This window comes from Morus notabilis, unplaced genomic scaffold (genome assembly GCF_000414095.1).
Source record: "Morus notabilis unplaced genomic scaffold, ASM41409v2 Scaffold206, whole genome shotgun sequence".
In the NCBI taxonomy this organism is placed as follows: Eukaryota; Viridiplantae; Streptophyta; class Magnoliopsida; order Rosales; family Moraceae; genus Morus; species Morus notabilis.
The window spans coordinates 637,827-652,978 of NW_010365213.1; the positions used below are offsets into that span (position 1 = coordinate 637,827).

At 38.2% G+C, this 15,152-nt stretch overlaps 2 protein-coding genes and 1 non-coding gene across 7 annotated transcripts; 2 read left to right on the forward strand and 1 right to left on the reverse strand.

The window, feature by feature from the left end:
• The first annotated feature begins 431 nt into the window (after positions 1-431).
• On the forward strand, positions 432-3,008 carry LOC21404419. The gene is made up of 3 exons (XM_010107606.2): positions 432-794; positions 1,410-2,158; positions 2,459-3,008. Exons 1-3 carry the CDS (start codon positions 507-509, stop codon positions 2,997-2,999), a joined length of 1,578 nt encoding a protein of 525 aa, XP_010105908.1. The 5' UTR covers positions 432-506; the 3' UTR covers positions 3,000-3,008.
• Positions 3,009-3,011: 3 nt separating this feature from the next.
• Positions 3,012-11,567, reverse strand: LOC21404420 (uncharacterized methyltransferase At1g78140, chloroplastic). 5 transcript variants are annotated; one of them, XM_024171913.1, is made up of 8 exons: positions 11,286-11,567; positions 10,906-11,018; positions 6,333-6,473; positions 6,024-6,108; positions 5,420-5,613; positions 5,156-5,267; positions 4,500-4,607; positions 3,012-3,087 (listed from the first exon to the last, which is right to left on the reverse strand). In XM_024171913.1, the coding sequence occupies exons 1-8, from the start codon at positions 11,454-11,456 to the stop codon at positions 3,067-3,069; spliced, it is 945 nt and encodes a 314-aa protein (XP_024027681.1). In that variant the 5' UTR covers positions 11,457-11,567; the 3' UTR covers positions 3,012-3,066. The 5 variants fall into 5 exon arrangements, with proteins under 5 accessions (XP_024027681.1, XP_024027679.1, XP_010105909.2 ...); XM_024171911.1 differs by lacking the exon at positions 3,012-3,087 and adding an exon at positions 3,736-4,038 and having other exon boundaries at positions 6,333-6,452; XM_010107607.2 differs by lacking the exon at positions 3,012-3,087 and adding an exon at positions 3,736-4,038.
• Positions 11,568-14,180: 2,613 nt separating this feature from the next.
• On the forward strand, positions 14,181-14,253 carry TRNAK-CUU. The gene has a single exon. It is a non-coding gene; the product is annotated as a tRNA-Lys (tRNA).
• Positions 14,254-15,152: the final 899 nt, after the last annotated feature.

Here is a 15,152-nt window from a genome sequence, read left to right on the forward strand (position 1 = left end):
GTGGACGCTAGGAATTAAGTGGTCAATTTGAAATATTTTTTTACAAGCTATTGATCATTAATAAATTGTTTAAAAAATGGCGACTTAGACCAATAGTCCAATATTTCACTCTTCACTAGCTTCCTTATATTTGTAATTAAAAGATTTCTTCCTATTTTTGGTTCGCGAAACTTCAACAGAACATAACTAAAACTCTATCGTAGTTAGCTGTTTCTTGATCACCAATCTTAAAATAAATAAAAAAATAATAAAAAAAGACCTCAAGTGGTTCATAGTTCTTCGATGTCCCTCCTTGCGGGCTCTGAGATCTCCACTGATGGTATGAGGCCTAAAGCCCATTGTAATCTGATATATCTGGAATCAAAGACCAATATAGCATAAAGGCCCATAGTCCAAATGCTAAAAAGACTGCAGCAGAAATGATCCGAGAATAGTAGGTAGCAGCAACAAAGTACTCGTGACGTTTGAGGTTGTCGTTGGGAAGAATCAGAAAAGGAATAAAGAAAATGAGGGAAGAGGCGGTGACAATGTTGCTGGTGAACCTGGCCGGAATAATGGAAAGAGCCGACGAGTCACTCTTGCCAGGTGCATACAAGGAGGTGGGGGCGGCTCTCCACACGAACCCCACCGGGCTTGGGTCGTTGACTTTGTTGCGGTCAATGGTTCAGTCTCTCTGCTACCCAATCGCCGCCTATCTCGCCGTTCGCCACAACCGTGCTCACGTCATCGCTCTCGGCGCCTTCCTCTGGGCCGCCGCCACTTTCCTCGTCGCCTTCTCTTCCACTTTCCTTCAGGTTTTCTTTCTTTCCCCTTTTTTTTTTTTCTGCGTTGTCCTTCGTTTTGTTGCTGGGCGGGCAAATGGATTGAGAAGAAAGGAGTGGTTGGAGCGGTAAATATTGGATGTGATTTGGCGCGAAATTTCCGTTCTCAGCAAAGCGACTCGTTTTAAGGGGTTTAGACTCACAGATTGCTGATTGGAAGTGTTTTTTTTTTTTTTTTTTTTGTTATGATGAATTGTTTTCTGAATTTATTATAGGTTCGTTCTTTCCATTTTTGCATAGTATATTGTGTGTGCGCGCCCGCGCGTATAAAGGAAACTAAATTGGAATCTTTTGTTGAATTTACTATCATGTAATTTCCAGCAATATTGGAGGGACGAGATGGGAAAGAAAATTTGTCTCACCATTTGATTTTCTTGATGAAATTTGAGAAGAATTAAGTCTCATTGTGCTCTTGGTTTGTGTTTTGAAATTGTAATTTTACATAGCGGGTCACCAGAAATCATGGATTTAGTTTTAGTCAACTAAAATGGAAACAACAAAATAAATTTTTGAAAGGATATCATTATTCTTCTCTTAGACCAGCTGATTGAATTTCACTTTTAAAGTCATCCATATTTTACTCAACAGGTGGCTATATCAAGAGCTTTAAACGGAATAGGCCTTGCTTTAGTCGCTCCGGCAATCCAGTCCCTCGTGGCTGACTCGACTGATGATAGTAACCGTGGGATGGCATTTGGATGGCTCCAACTCACCGGAAACGTTGGCTCCATAATCGGTGGGCTCTCCTCTATACTGATATCTCCAATAACGTTCATGGGAATCCCTGGTTGGAGGCTTTCCTTTCATATTGTTGGACTAATTAGTGTTATAGTAGGGGTTTTAGTCCGTCTCTACGCCACTGATCCACACTTTCCTAGCGGGACAAAGCCCAGCGACCAGACTTCTGGCAATTCCTTTTGGTCAGAAGTCAAGGAACTGGCAAAAGAAGCCAAGGAAGTAATCAAAATTCCATCTTTCCAGATTATTGTAGCACAGGGTGTCACCGGTTCATTTCCCTGGTCAGCTCTGTCATTTGCACCGATGTGGTTGGAGCTTATGGGCTTCTCTCATGAGAAAACCGCTTTCCTGATAGGCTTGTTTGTGGTTTTTAGTTCCCTTGGAGGCCTGTTTGGGGGTAAAATGGGCGATATCCTTTCTGTTCGTTTACGGAATGCTGGAAGGATAATCTTAGCTCAAATAAGCTCGGCATCCGCCATTCCTCTAGCGGCCATCCTTCTGCTTGCATTACCTGATGATCCATCAACTGGCTTCAGCCATGGTTTGATTCTGGTTATTATGGGATTCTGCATATCCTGGAATGCAGCAGCTACAAATAAGTATCTCTCTTTCCTATTCCATTTCTTTTATTTCAATCTTCTTTACACTTTCAGCATACGTGTCTAATAGTAATTTCATAAAGCTGTTGCATTTGTTAACTTAAAGCATTTGCATAAACAAGTTCATCATTCAAGATAGAGTCATTACCAAAGTAACAAAAATGAAAGTACACAAAGTAGACTTAAATCCAATCCTGTAACTTATTGGAAACTGGAAGAATGTTCAATTCATTTATCTTGAAAACAAATACATGTCGAAGGTAAGAAGGAATTTTGACATTGTTGGTATTGGCTATGCAGTCCTATTTTTGCAGAAATCGTTCCTGAGAAATCTAGAACCAGCGTCTATGCATTGGACCGATCTTTTGAGTCTGTACTCTCATCATTTGCTCCCCCTGTAGTTGGGTTATTGGCACAACATGTTTACGGTTACAGGCCGATTCCTAAAGGGTCCTCTCTGTCTGAGGAGATTGCTACGGATAGAGAAAATGCTGCATCATTGGCCAAGGCACTATACACTGCCATAGGAGTTCCAATGGCTCTCTGTTGTCTCATCTACTCATTCCTGTATTCAACCTACCCAAGAGACCGAGAACGAGCTCAAATGGAAGCTTTAATAGAGTCGGAGATGCTGCAAATAGAATCAGGAAATTCACCTGCAGATGGGCAAAATTCTCAGGTTCCATTATCAGAGTCGGAAGAACCATCTGTTGGAAACCGAATTGTTATTGAATTGGAATACGGGGGAGAGGATGGTTTGGATTTTGATGATGATGATGGTGATGACGAGAAGACATTGTTGTACCGCCAGTTGACATTCTCCAATCTATCCCCACAGTAACACATATAAGCAGACACCGGCTGAATTCCCACAATTCTAGGTATCAGTAAATTGTGAGACAACAATACTAAGGGCCAGTTTTGTAGTACTGTAGATTTAAAAAAAAAACTATTAGCTGTGCTGAAAAAAAAAACTGTTACAAAAAACAATTGAGTGTTTAGTGTAAACTGTAATTATACAAGTATACTTTCATAATTGTACCTTAGTGATTGCCGTATAATCTAAAAGTTAAAGTTGCCTTTGAGCTGTAAATTCTTCAAAAACTCTTTTAAGAATAATTTTTTATAGTTTTTACTAAATACAAATTTTAGCTATAGATGGCTAGAGAATTGATTTTGAGCTCTAAAAATTACTACTAAACATACCCTAAGCTTATGATGGTATAGATTTAGTGCAGTAATTTGAAAATGCAAATAGATTCAAACTCTTCAAATTAGGATAACTAGTGTAGAAATCACGCGTCCATCCATTTCAGATCTTCTCATACTGTTACACGGCAGAAGTTTTCCTTGCGTTGGAAAATAAGTGCCAGAACGGCTACTACTAACTTGGAAATCTGCGAGTCCCGGCGTGAAAGCAGAAAATAAAATTTCAAAGTTTGGCAGTAATGTATAAGATACTGTACAGTCCCATTTTTGTGAAGAATTTCATAGTATCAATATAGCAGCCTATGAGAGAATTGTTGGTAACAGGACAATACTTCAAAATGGTCATAATTGAAAGCCAACTATTCGGGAAATCACAAATCAGAATCCGCCACTTTTTATTATGTTCGCATCTTATACAAGTTTTCATATGTACAAATTGAACACGTATTACTTGAGTTATAGATTACATATTAATTAGATGCAAGCCCTTGAGGCCAAAACCAAAGTTTTGACAGGGCAAAGCATGATGCTCAAGTGGGTTTTGTAGCAGAGATCATTACAAAAGCTCCATTCCTTACACATGTGAAACCAACTAGTCCACAAGCTTTGCAAAGATCTTCTAACTCACGTTCAGATAGGAAGCTATAATTGCCTGATATTTGCCTTGTGTACTGGCATAAGGGACAAATTGTTAACTAACAGTGATAGATGACAGATAAAAAAATAAAATGAAGAATGGAAACAGTTATGTTTAGATGGGAATCATCCTAATGCATTGAACCTCAAGTCCTTCAATAGCGAGCATGTGTGCAATATTGCAATTGGACAAAAGTTGGCGTAAAACGGCTTGCTTTTTTTGTATTACGGGGCTGGTAACTGGTAATGTACAGTTCAAAGGATTTTTTATCCTTTTTTTCCAAAAAGCAACAGAGGGAAGGAAAGTTAAATCCAGTAGTGAAATCGTGTAAGTAAAACAATGAATTAGAGCTAGGACAAATTTGACAGGCGTGATACAATGATCACAGTCTTTCATAGTATGAAATTTGATTGGCATTTTTTTTTTTTTTTTTGGCTGGAAAAATTCGATTGACATGTTACACAGCATGTAAAGCTCCAAGTTAAAGCAATGTACCTGGCGTAGTTCCCTCAAGAATGGGACAAAAGTGAAAGGTCCATCAAGTATGTAGGTAGTTGCAACAAACACTCCACCAGGTCTTAAAACTCGACTAATTTCAGCAACCTACAAAACCCAAAAGCATAGATATGTGATTAATGAGCATAACGGGAAGGGGTTTTTCTTCTTCTTTCTTCTTTTTCTTTTCATGTCAATAGGCTGTTTATACTACAAAGTTCTTGGGTTGACGGCCTTATAGAAAAAGGAAAAAATAAACAAGTAATAGTCAATATTGTACTTGAAAGAAAAATGGTTATTTATTTATTGTCGCTTCCCGTAACAATATGGAAGTTCAATTAAGTAGTAGTGAGGACTCAGAGTTGCGTCAGTTATTGATATAGACTAGGCTTATGAACCACGTCCTCTTCTATTCTCTTCACTTACATCTTACATTTCTACGGAGTCTTACGAGGCTCAGGTGCGGAGCCTTCCATTGTGGACCAAGACTACGCAAAGATAGAACACCGTATCAAATATACAAAAAGACGGTTTCAAACAACCAGGAACTTGCAACAATCGTGCTTCTGTATCATGCAGAATAACTAGTTTTGAGCTTCAGGTATACCTAAAGCAAATAAAATACTTAGTTTAAAACATTATATAAAAGCACTCACAGCTGCCGATGGTGAAGGCCAGCAATGTAGAGCGGCACCAGCATGAACAGCATCTATGGAACTTGAAACAAAAGGAAGCCTAGAGATATCAGCTCTCACCAGAATTATGTTCCTACAAGAAGACAAAATCCATCAGATATATGTTAAAAACACAAAAACATTACTCATTTGAGAGAGATCTTTGATAAGTGCTACAGCTAAGAGTATCTGAAACTTTGGAAAGGTTTACAGCTTAAATTAAGTTATAAAGTTCAAATTACATACTCTTTGGGAAAGTTCTCTTCCTGATTAATAAACTCATAGCACTGCCGCAACATGTTCTCAGAGTAGTCGAGAGCGACAACACGTGAAAAGAGCCCACTCTTGGCAAATAGTCTTGAGAATAATCCACTCCCACAACTAGCATCAACAATATTTCCACCAAAGACTGGCTCTAAGAATTTCTTAGTCAGTTCAAACTGCATTCAAAGTTATTTACATGTTTAGCAGCTTAAATTGCAAGTAAAATTGTGATCTAGCCCATATATATGTATATATATACACATAACATTTCAATCCTCAATAATGCATGTAAAGATACAGATGCGATTTTTCTATTAGCAAATCAAACGAATCACTTTATCATTAAAAAATCTAAAAAACTTTTGTTCTTTTACACAAATTGATCGAAATAGGGCATTTCTCAGGACACTCTTCTACTCAATAGTTTATTCCTGTTGTTGATAAAGCTTTGTTTATAGCCTAATAATACGAGGCTGCTTCTCCCTTCAGCTAAAAGATAATAAACACGTCAACCAATAAGGGTCTCGTAGATTTTGGAATTCCCTCTATAAGAAATGAGGAGTAGAGCGGAGCATAAAAGGATCACCTCTTTTTCTGGGCCAGGGAAACCACCCCATACAGAGAAGCTTTGACGCCATCCCCTTTCGTAGAGAAATGATACCAATTGGGTCCTGATACGGGAACAAACCAAAAAGCAAGATAGAAAAACTACAATATAAGCATGCCATACTAGAATTTCATAAAATGGGTACCACAAACTGGTGCATACTAGACCAATACCATCATATGCATGTGGTGTTGGACAAAGCGCCTTATAAATCAGATGCCATGGAAGACAAGAAAAAGCAATGCCATATGAAGGTCAGATAAATTGAAATCTGTAGAAACTAAATACCTGAAAAGCTCTGTGGCAATGGGCATAGGTTCACCATAGTTCTTGGCCCCGCTTGCCGCCGTCAGTTCAAGATGCGTCTCAATCCCAAAGTAAGTCTTTCTACAAGTGCTACATTGTAAACTAGACCCAGAGACAGACTCCCTGGACCAAATGAATCCCATACAAATGCAAAACTAAGATATGCAAAGAAACTCAAAAACAAAGGAACAAAATTAATAAACCAACAAAAGGTAAATAACAAGCCCATGCTAGAAACAGTACTGTTAAAACCTTTTTAAGGACATTGTTGTGAACTGCCAGATCACATTTGGATAATCAAGTCAAAATCATAACTAAGAAAAGCATAACAAACAAACAAGACTTAACAGAGATTTTGTTAAGAGTCCCTCCTATCAAGTTTGTTTACTCTAGGAGGAGCAAGTTGGATAAAACCACTTCCTAAGGGGAAGCTGTGTAAATCTGAGAAGTTGTGCTGACATGGCAAATCTGTTGCAATTCTGTTATGAGGTCACGTAAGGGTCTAGGGGAAAGGAGTTAGCTACAAGTTAGTTTTGTTTCACTTATCGTATGGGTCTAGGGAGGCAGAGGAACCTCGAATTCCTCCTATCTGTAACTTCTGCCATTTTACTTCCAGCACTAAGAAAATCAATAAAGAAATACCGGGAATCAACCGGGGTTCTATCAGCTTGGTATCAGAGACACTGATCCCATGGCCAACGTTCCACCTGAGCCGCGCATCCTGACCGCATTGCAACCCTGGAACTCCGGATGGAAGATGTCCATGAAAGTTTGCTGATAATGGGAGCTATGGTTGATCGTGTTCCACAGCTACAGGAGAACGTCGATAGGATGGATAATCGAGTGGGTGAGCTACAAGGGGCAATGCAAAGGATAGAAGAGTTGCTGCAGAGACAGGCGAGGATCTTCGACGGAGGACAACCGGAAAGAGAGCCAGCCAGAAACCCTGAGTGGACTCCACCAAGATGCGAACCGGATCGAGGTCGAGCGGGTTATCGAGAAGAACCTCCCGTTCAAAGGAGGGAAGGAGAGGAAGTACGACGCCGTCCGTTGCCGGTCCGGCAGCGGATGCGTGGAGAATTTCGCGGGAAGAAACTGGAGCTTCCTATTTTTCAGGGGGAAGATCCTTATGGTTGGGTGTTCTGAGCCGAGCGATATTTTGCCGTGAATGAGATCGAAGATGAACGGATCTTGGCCGCGTCGGTATGTATGGAGGGAAGAGCTTTGGGGTGGTTCCAGTGGGTTGACACTCAAGACCCTTTCACCAGTTGGTAGGATCTCCGGACGGCCGTGATTCAGCGATTTAGCCGTGTGCGCGAAGGGGACCCGACTAAACAATTGATGTCGCTCAAACAAACCGGAGGAGTGGCTGACTACCGGGATACTTTTGAGTCTCTGGCGGCGTCCATGAGAGGGGTGCCTGAGCCCATCTTCAAGGGGGCCTTCCTAAATGGGCTTCGGGAGGATATAAAGGCTGAGGTGAGGATGCACAGGCCCATGAACTTGCTGGAAGCTATGGATCTGGCCCAACAGGTGGAGGACCGACTGGAGGCAGTGGATCAGATCAGAAAATACCGATTCGGGCAGGGCTCCAAGGGAGAATTTATGGGTCGATTTAGCCCAATCCCTTACAATTCAAACCTAGCTATCGAGCAGAAAGAAAGCTCCCTTCAATCCCAATTGAGCCGCGAGGCAAACACATCCTCCAGAGGCAACGCAGCACCGACTGGAAAAATCCATGCTGGCGGGGACTCGGGGTTCCGGCGCATGTCCTTTGAAGAGTTGCAACAACGAAAGGCGAGAGGGTTATGTTTTCGGTGCGACAAAAAATTTGGCCCCGGCCACCGGTGTAAGAGTCGAACGTTGCAGGTGTTGATGCTCACGGACGAGGAGTCTGATCGGGAGTGCGAGGAGGATTCCGGGCAGGGATTGGAGGAGCATGAAACCAGGGACCAAACAGTGGCTGAAATCGCTGCTTTATCCCTTAATTCCTTCAACGGGTGCTCGTCGGCCAAGACCTTAAAGGTGAAGGGCTTAATCAAAGGACGGGAGGTAGTCATTCTCATCGACAACGGTGCGTCACACAGCTTCATCGCCTCACCTCTGGTTAAGGAAATGGGAATTCCGTTGGATCTATCAGTGGGCCACAAAATCCAGGTTGGAAATGGACTGACATTCCAACAGAAAGGGGTGTGTCGCAACGTAACTGTAATGATTCAAGGGCATCGAGTGGAAGAGAATTTCTTTGCCTTCGACTTGGGAAACGTGGATTTAGTTCTCAGGGTAACTTGGCTCAAGATGTTGGGGGAGGTGCGGGCTGATTGGGGATAATTTACTCTTAAATTTCTAGTCGATGGTCGTTGGGTGTGTCTGCAAGAGGACCCCACACTTTGTTGTTCCAGAGTAAGCTTCCGTACCATTTCCCGCTCCTTGGACTCGGAGCAAATAGGGATACTGTTGGAAATCAGCCTGGCGACCAACGAAGTTACAAACTCGCAGGAAGACACGATACCACAGGGGCTAGAAGAAGTTTTGAGGCGTTTTCAGGAGGCAATGCCGGGGGAGCTACCTCCACGACGGGCTAGAGACCACCACATCGTCCTGCAACAGAGAGCTGTTCCTCCCAACATACGGCCGTACCGGTATCCCCACATCCAGAAGGAGGAAATAGAGAAGCTAGTGGGAGAAATGCTTGCTTCCGGCATAATTAGACCCAACACCAGCCCCTTTTCAAGCCCCGTATTGCTAGTCAAGAAGGACGGTAGTTGGCGGATTTGCGTTGATTACCGGGCTTTAAATCAGGTCACGATTCCGGACCGGTTTCCGATTCCGATGATCGACGAATTGCTGGACGAGTTTCATGGGGCTAGTGTTTTTTCGAAGCTTGACCTTCGCTCAGGCTACCACCAGATCAGAGTTCGCGGGGAAGATGTGGAGAAAACAGCTTTCCGGACCCACGAAGGGCATTACGAGTTTCTCGTGATGCCCTTTGGTCTCACCAACGCCCCCGCCACCTTCCAATCCTTGATGAACACGGTATTCTGCCCCTACTTAAGAAAATTTGTATTAGTTTTCTTTGATGACATCTTGGTTTACAGTAGAACGTGGGAGGAGCACAGCAAGCATTTGGCGCTGGCTCTGCAAGCGCTGGTTCGGGAGCAACTCTATGCCAATTCCAAAAAATGTTCTTTTGGTCGTTCCCAGATTGACTACCTCGGGCACATTATCTCTAGTGTCGGGGTTGCAGCGGACTCTGCTAAGGTACAGGCAATTTTGCCATGGCCAACTCCTCGTACACCACAAGAACTCCGGGGATTCCTGGGATTAACCGGCTATTACTGCCGGTTTGTCGAGGGATATGGAATGATCGCCAAGCCACTAACTGACCTGCTCAAAAAAGGAGCATATCAGTGGACTCCACAGGCTGGATTTTCGTGTTTGTCCCGTTGGAGGAAAACAAGTTCCAGAGGTCTTAGTTCACTGGGAAGGCCGTCCCCATTCGGATGCCACATGGGAACCAGTTTTCATCATCTAGTCTCAATTTCCCAAATTCAACCTTGGGGACAAGGTTGTACTTGGGGGGGGGGGGGGGGGGGGTTGGGGGGGGGGGGGAGTTGTTAGAGTCCCTCCTATCAAGTTTGTTTACTCCAGGAGGAGCAAGTTGGATAAAACCACTTCCTAAGGGGAAGCTGTGTAAATTTGAGAAGTTGTGCTGACATGGCAAATCTGTTGCAATTCTGTTATGAGGTCACGTAAGGGTCCAGGGGATAGGAGTTAGCTACAAGTTAGTTTTGTTTCACTTATCGAGGGGGGGAACTATTAATAGGCGGGTAAGCAAGGGAGTGGGCAGGAAATTAGTTGCCATTGTAGTCTGGATCTAGGGAGGCAGAGGAACCTCGAATTCCTCCTATCTGTAACTTCTGTCATTTTACTTCAAGCACTAAGAAAATCAATAAAGAAATGCCGGGAATCAACCGGGGTTCTATCAGATTTGACTTTCAGAACTTGTTGGACTTATTTATTTTATCATATGAGGCTCCTCATATATTCACCTTGCTCAAAATGTCTTAGTGAGTGCGTTGGACTGAATAACTCCCTACTATTCTAGGCTTGGCTCAATAGGCTTAGGCCTTGGGGCAAATTTTTGGTGTCCTATGAATACATCATATATTGACAAATGGTAATAATTGAAGTGTGGATTACTGACTATTGAGGGGAGAGACGAGAGTGAATTCATCACCCTCACCACTTTATAGTTTTATTTCATATTGCTAATTGTCTTGTAGTTATGATTCTTATCTAGACAGTTTGTGCCATGACAATGGTAAATTCAAACACTGCTATAGGTATGATTTTTCATATTATTTTACTCATGCTACAGCTAGAAAATAGATCGATGGTCTTGGGCAAATTTCATACTCTTGATATTGATCATCTACGATTATTATTGATGTAGTATTGTCGTACCTTTTCAACCGTTCCACCATAAAACAAAAAACGCAAAATACAAAGAAAGTAAACAGCTAAACAGGAAATCAACGTGTTAATAACATACACAGATAAGGCTAGCTCGCCGGTCCACGCCATTGGGTCATAGCAAATGGGACAAGCTAAAATGTTGTTCTTCTTGGTGCTGTAGCTGACCTCATTTTCTACTACAACAGTATCCTATATATATATATATATATATATATAAAAGTTTAAAATATAAACTAATTAATCGATAAAGCCAACACTAACCGAACACCATTCCAATTACCCTAAAAATTCGACTCGTGCAATATTAAGGCGCACAAAACTTGCTGTGAAGAACAATTTAGGTCAACATACAAATTCAAATGCAACACCAAATTCATATCGATTATGCAATCTTGACAGTAATTTCTGAGCAATAGAATTAAAGATAATAATTAGAAAGTGAAAGAAAGTTGGTACAGTGGAGTTGGTTTCGACGGAGAGAGTTGAAGTTGAAGAAGCTCGAATTTTGTTAACCAAGAGAAGAGGGCGCTTAAGAATGGGTGTGCTGGGCTTGATCAAACGATTCCTGGAATTTGCCAGTCGACTCTGCAAAACCACCGTCGACAAGTTTCCAACAAATGTCGCCATTCTCTCTCTCTCTCTGGCTAACCACTTTCCGCTGATAATTGGTTCTGCGTGCTCCGATATTTACCGGGATTTTTTTTTTAAGAGCTTTACCTATCTGGCTAACCACTTTGCGCTGATAATTGGTTCTACGTGCTCCGATATTTACCGGGATTTTTTTTTTTAAGAGAGCTTTACCAGAACGTGCGTTTAAAATTGGTTTTAAAATTATTTTATTTTTAATAAAAAGTAAAAATACAATTATTTTAAAAATTATTTTAAGATTAATTTTAAAATTATTTTATAAAAATTATTTTCACTTTTTCATTTTCAAAATATTTATTAAATAAATGTAATATTGTTTTTATTTTTATTTTTTACTTTTTGAAATAAGTAAAAATCGTTTTTAAAAATGATTTCAAACACACACTAAATTTTTATATTTCCCTTCTTCCTCTTTTAAAATCAAATTAAAAAATCACAATTTAAAAATAAGTAAATAAATAACACCACAAAATTGGGTACGTTTATTTGCATAAATCAAGTTATGATTTGAGTTGTGTATCTGGGAGAAAAATATTGTAATAAAAAAGTAAAATTTAAATTTTTATGAAAAAAAAATATTATAACAATATGACTTAAATCATGAAAAGAACAAGACCTAAAAGAGAATTAAAGGACTCCCTAAAAAAAGAGAGAGAGAATTAAAGGACGCATATCTTAAAATTTTATTAGGGAAAATATCATTTTTGGTAACCATGTGTTAATTGAAATATACATTTGGTATCCTGTATTTTTTTATTTTATCAATTAGGTATCTCGATGTTAACATATCGAAATATGCATTTTTCATTTGATATCTTATATTTTTAATAATATCAATTAGGTACCTTGACGTTTTAAAATTTTCTTTTAAGTAAGTACCCTAAGACAGTCTTTAGACATAAAATGACAAATTTATCTTTTATTAATAACTTCTCATTAGTTGATCGTGGAAAATAACATGCTACGAAATTATTGCAAGCTAATAAACGAAATTACAAACTAATTACAAGATAATCAACCAAATGGGAAATTAGTAATAAGGGCAACTTTGTTATCTTTTATATGCTAAAAACTGTCTCGGGATACTAGGAAAACATTTAAAAAAAAAAAATCCTGGTGTCTACTTGATATTATAAAAAACATAAGGTATTAAATACATTTTGCTATAACATTTGATGTTTTTTCTTTTTGTTGTTAGCATTTTTTTTTTGGGTAAGATTATTAGTATTGTTTTTCCAGCTTCGTTTGTGGTAAGAAAATCTTCGTTCGGTTTTTATGGAGTGTCTTATATTTGTGCCACAAGATCATTTGCATTATAATTGGTGTCTATAAGACTTTTTAATTAAATGAAATTTTATCTTTAAAAAAAAATCTTGGGCTTGGCAATAAGAGGAGCCAGAGGAAGTATTTCCCAGTGATGACCCAATGCGGTTTTGCCCCCTTGTGGCTGTGTCCACTTTGGGAAACCCAACTACATAGTTTCCAAATTTTCCACCAAAAAATGAGGAAAAGGAAAGAAGACGATTATTTTATTTTCCACCTAAAAAGAGTGTACAAAGTTTAGAATTTTATTTTTATTATTGATTAATATTTTTTTAATTAAATAATTTCTTAGTTAAAAGAGTATTAATTAACAGTAAATGATAAAAATTCAAACTTAAGAGTAAGTTCAATAATTTTCTCAAAGAAAAATTGAGAAAAGTACATAGTTTATCGTGATTTTATGCATGTCTATTATTTATATCATTTTAAATAATTGGGTGCCATTATGACATTTTTTTATTAATTGAATGATAATTGTTATTTTTGAGTAGAGTGACGTAAATAATATTTTTTTACCATCTTGAGTGATATTTCTATTTTTTTTTCAAAAAATATCTTGTTTGTTATTTAAATGTTAATTAAAAATGTTTTTGTAGTTTATTCTTTAGATTTATTAGAAGTTCTAAAAGGATCTTCAATGCAATGTTATAATTGATGTGCCAATTACAAATTAAATATTTAAGTATAAAAAAAAATTACTCTCTAATTCAATATTATTTGTTGTGCCAAATTTCTCATATGCGATATTTTATGACAAATTTTTTACTAAGTATACAAGATGAAAAATTTAGCATTTGATTGTTATTTGTTGAAATGTTTACTTTTTTACGTAATCATTACAGCTTTTATATTTTCTAATTATTTTAAAAATAAAAGTTTACTTTTAGAACTTTTTTCAAAGTTAATTATGGAAAAAAAATAGATTTATCATTTTAAATAGTATTATGCACTCAAGCAAAAATGAAAATAACATATCATATCACACTTTTTTATGTTAAATATACAATTGACATTAGTATTTGTATTGGAGATGGTTTAATTGCGCCTTGCATATGAGTTGTATAGGCAAATAATTAAGGATCTATTTGGAATTCAAATTTTTTATGAGAGAAAGATACGGTTGTAAAATCAATGATTTGAGTTTGAATAAATGAAACATGTACCTGATTGAGCACATTGCAAATGCCATAAATGATTGCACAATTTTCATTGAAATGACGGAGAGTAATATGGGAATTAGTTCTTCCAAAATTAATTTACTTGAACCTACAAATCTCACATCTGCAAATTTTGAGTCAAACGTCTTCTTGGGAAACAAGATGAAAACACAATAGTAGGTACCAAATTTAGTACATGTTGCACCATCAGCTACCATCAACTGCCCGTCTAGCTCAGTTGGTAGAGCGCAAGGCTCTTAACCTTGTGGTCGTGGGTTCGAGCCCCACGGTGGGCGAGCTTTAAATTTTGCATGCTTGTGGGAGTTTTTTTTTTATTATTTTATTTTTAATGGAATGTTTTTTTATTATTTAAACTTTTATTTTAATTTTTTAAAAGCAGTTAACACTACTAAAATTTCAAATTTTTTGCATGCAAGGCAGTTAGGACTCCTCCTTTTTTTTTTTTTTTTTTTTTTTTTTTTTTTTTAAGAGTTAACGCTACTAAAATGCTATAGCTCCACTTTAATTATCATTATCCATAAATTAGCTTCAAATTCAAATTTGAACGGTTGAATTGGAATTTATACTTGGAATTAAATGTCCCATTTTAATGCGATATTTACATTAATGCTTAAAGCTTCAAAGATAACATTACGAGGGCGTCTCCTTATTAGGAAATTTTTGTGCAACAATATTAAATGGTATTGCCTTCCAAGGATTAGGATGGTCCATGAACATCACCGGATTAGAAGTGGAGAGAGAAATATGTCTCGTTCATTTTATCGATTCGAGTTTTCAGTTTTAAGTTTTTACAGTTAAAAATTCTCAGAAAATGTAACATCTATTTTTTTTGTTACAGTTAAAAACTCTTAAAAAATATCACATCTCAGCTCAAATTGAAAACTTGAATCCGTGAAGCGAACGAGACCATACAAAATAAAAATATTTCAGAAGTCATCTTCCTCCCCCTGCCGACACACCTGTCTTCTTAGAGCACAAATAGAAAACAAAAACTTTTCCCACTCTACCAAACTAATCCTTAGTTCTTTTCAAAAAAAAAATAAATAAATAAATAAATAAAAAACTAGTCCTTAGCTGATTGGAGATGATGTTTAATCATTAATAAAGTAGTTTCATCTAGTCCAATTCCTTTTGAGTTTTATCACCATTTGAAGAATATCTAAAACAACATGTA

Excerpts from the sequence above, each read along its gene's own strand:
- LOC21404419 (XM_010107606.2), top strand. The coding sequence starts at position 507 with ATGAGGGAAGAGGCGGTGACAATGTTGCTGGTGAACCTGGCCGGAATA. Across the intron at positions 795-1,409 it reads TCTCTTCCACTTTCCTTCAG|GTGGCTATATCAAGAGCTTT; the intron begins GTTTTCTTTCTT and ends TTTACTCAACAG. Across the intron at positions 2,159-2,458 it reads AATGCAGCAGCTACAAATAA|TCCTATTTTTGCAGAAATCG; the intron begins GTATCTCTCTTT and ends TTGGCTATGCAG.
- LOC21404420 (XM_010107607.2), bottom strand. The coding sequence starts at position 11,456 with ATGGCGACATTTGTTGGAAACTTGTCGACGGTGGTTTTGCAGAGTCGA. Across the intron at positions 11,019-11,285 it reads CCGTCGAAACCAACTCCACT|GATACTGTTGTAGTAGAAAA; the intron begins GTACCAACTTTC and ends ATATATATATAG. Across the intron at positions 5,614-6,023 it reads TCCCTGGCCCAGAAAAAGAG|TTTGAACTGACTAAGAAATT; the intron begins GTGATCCTTTTA and ends CTTTGAATGCAG.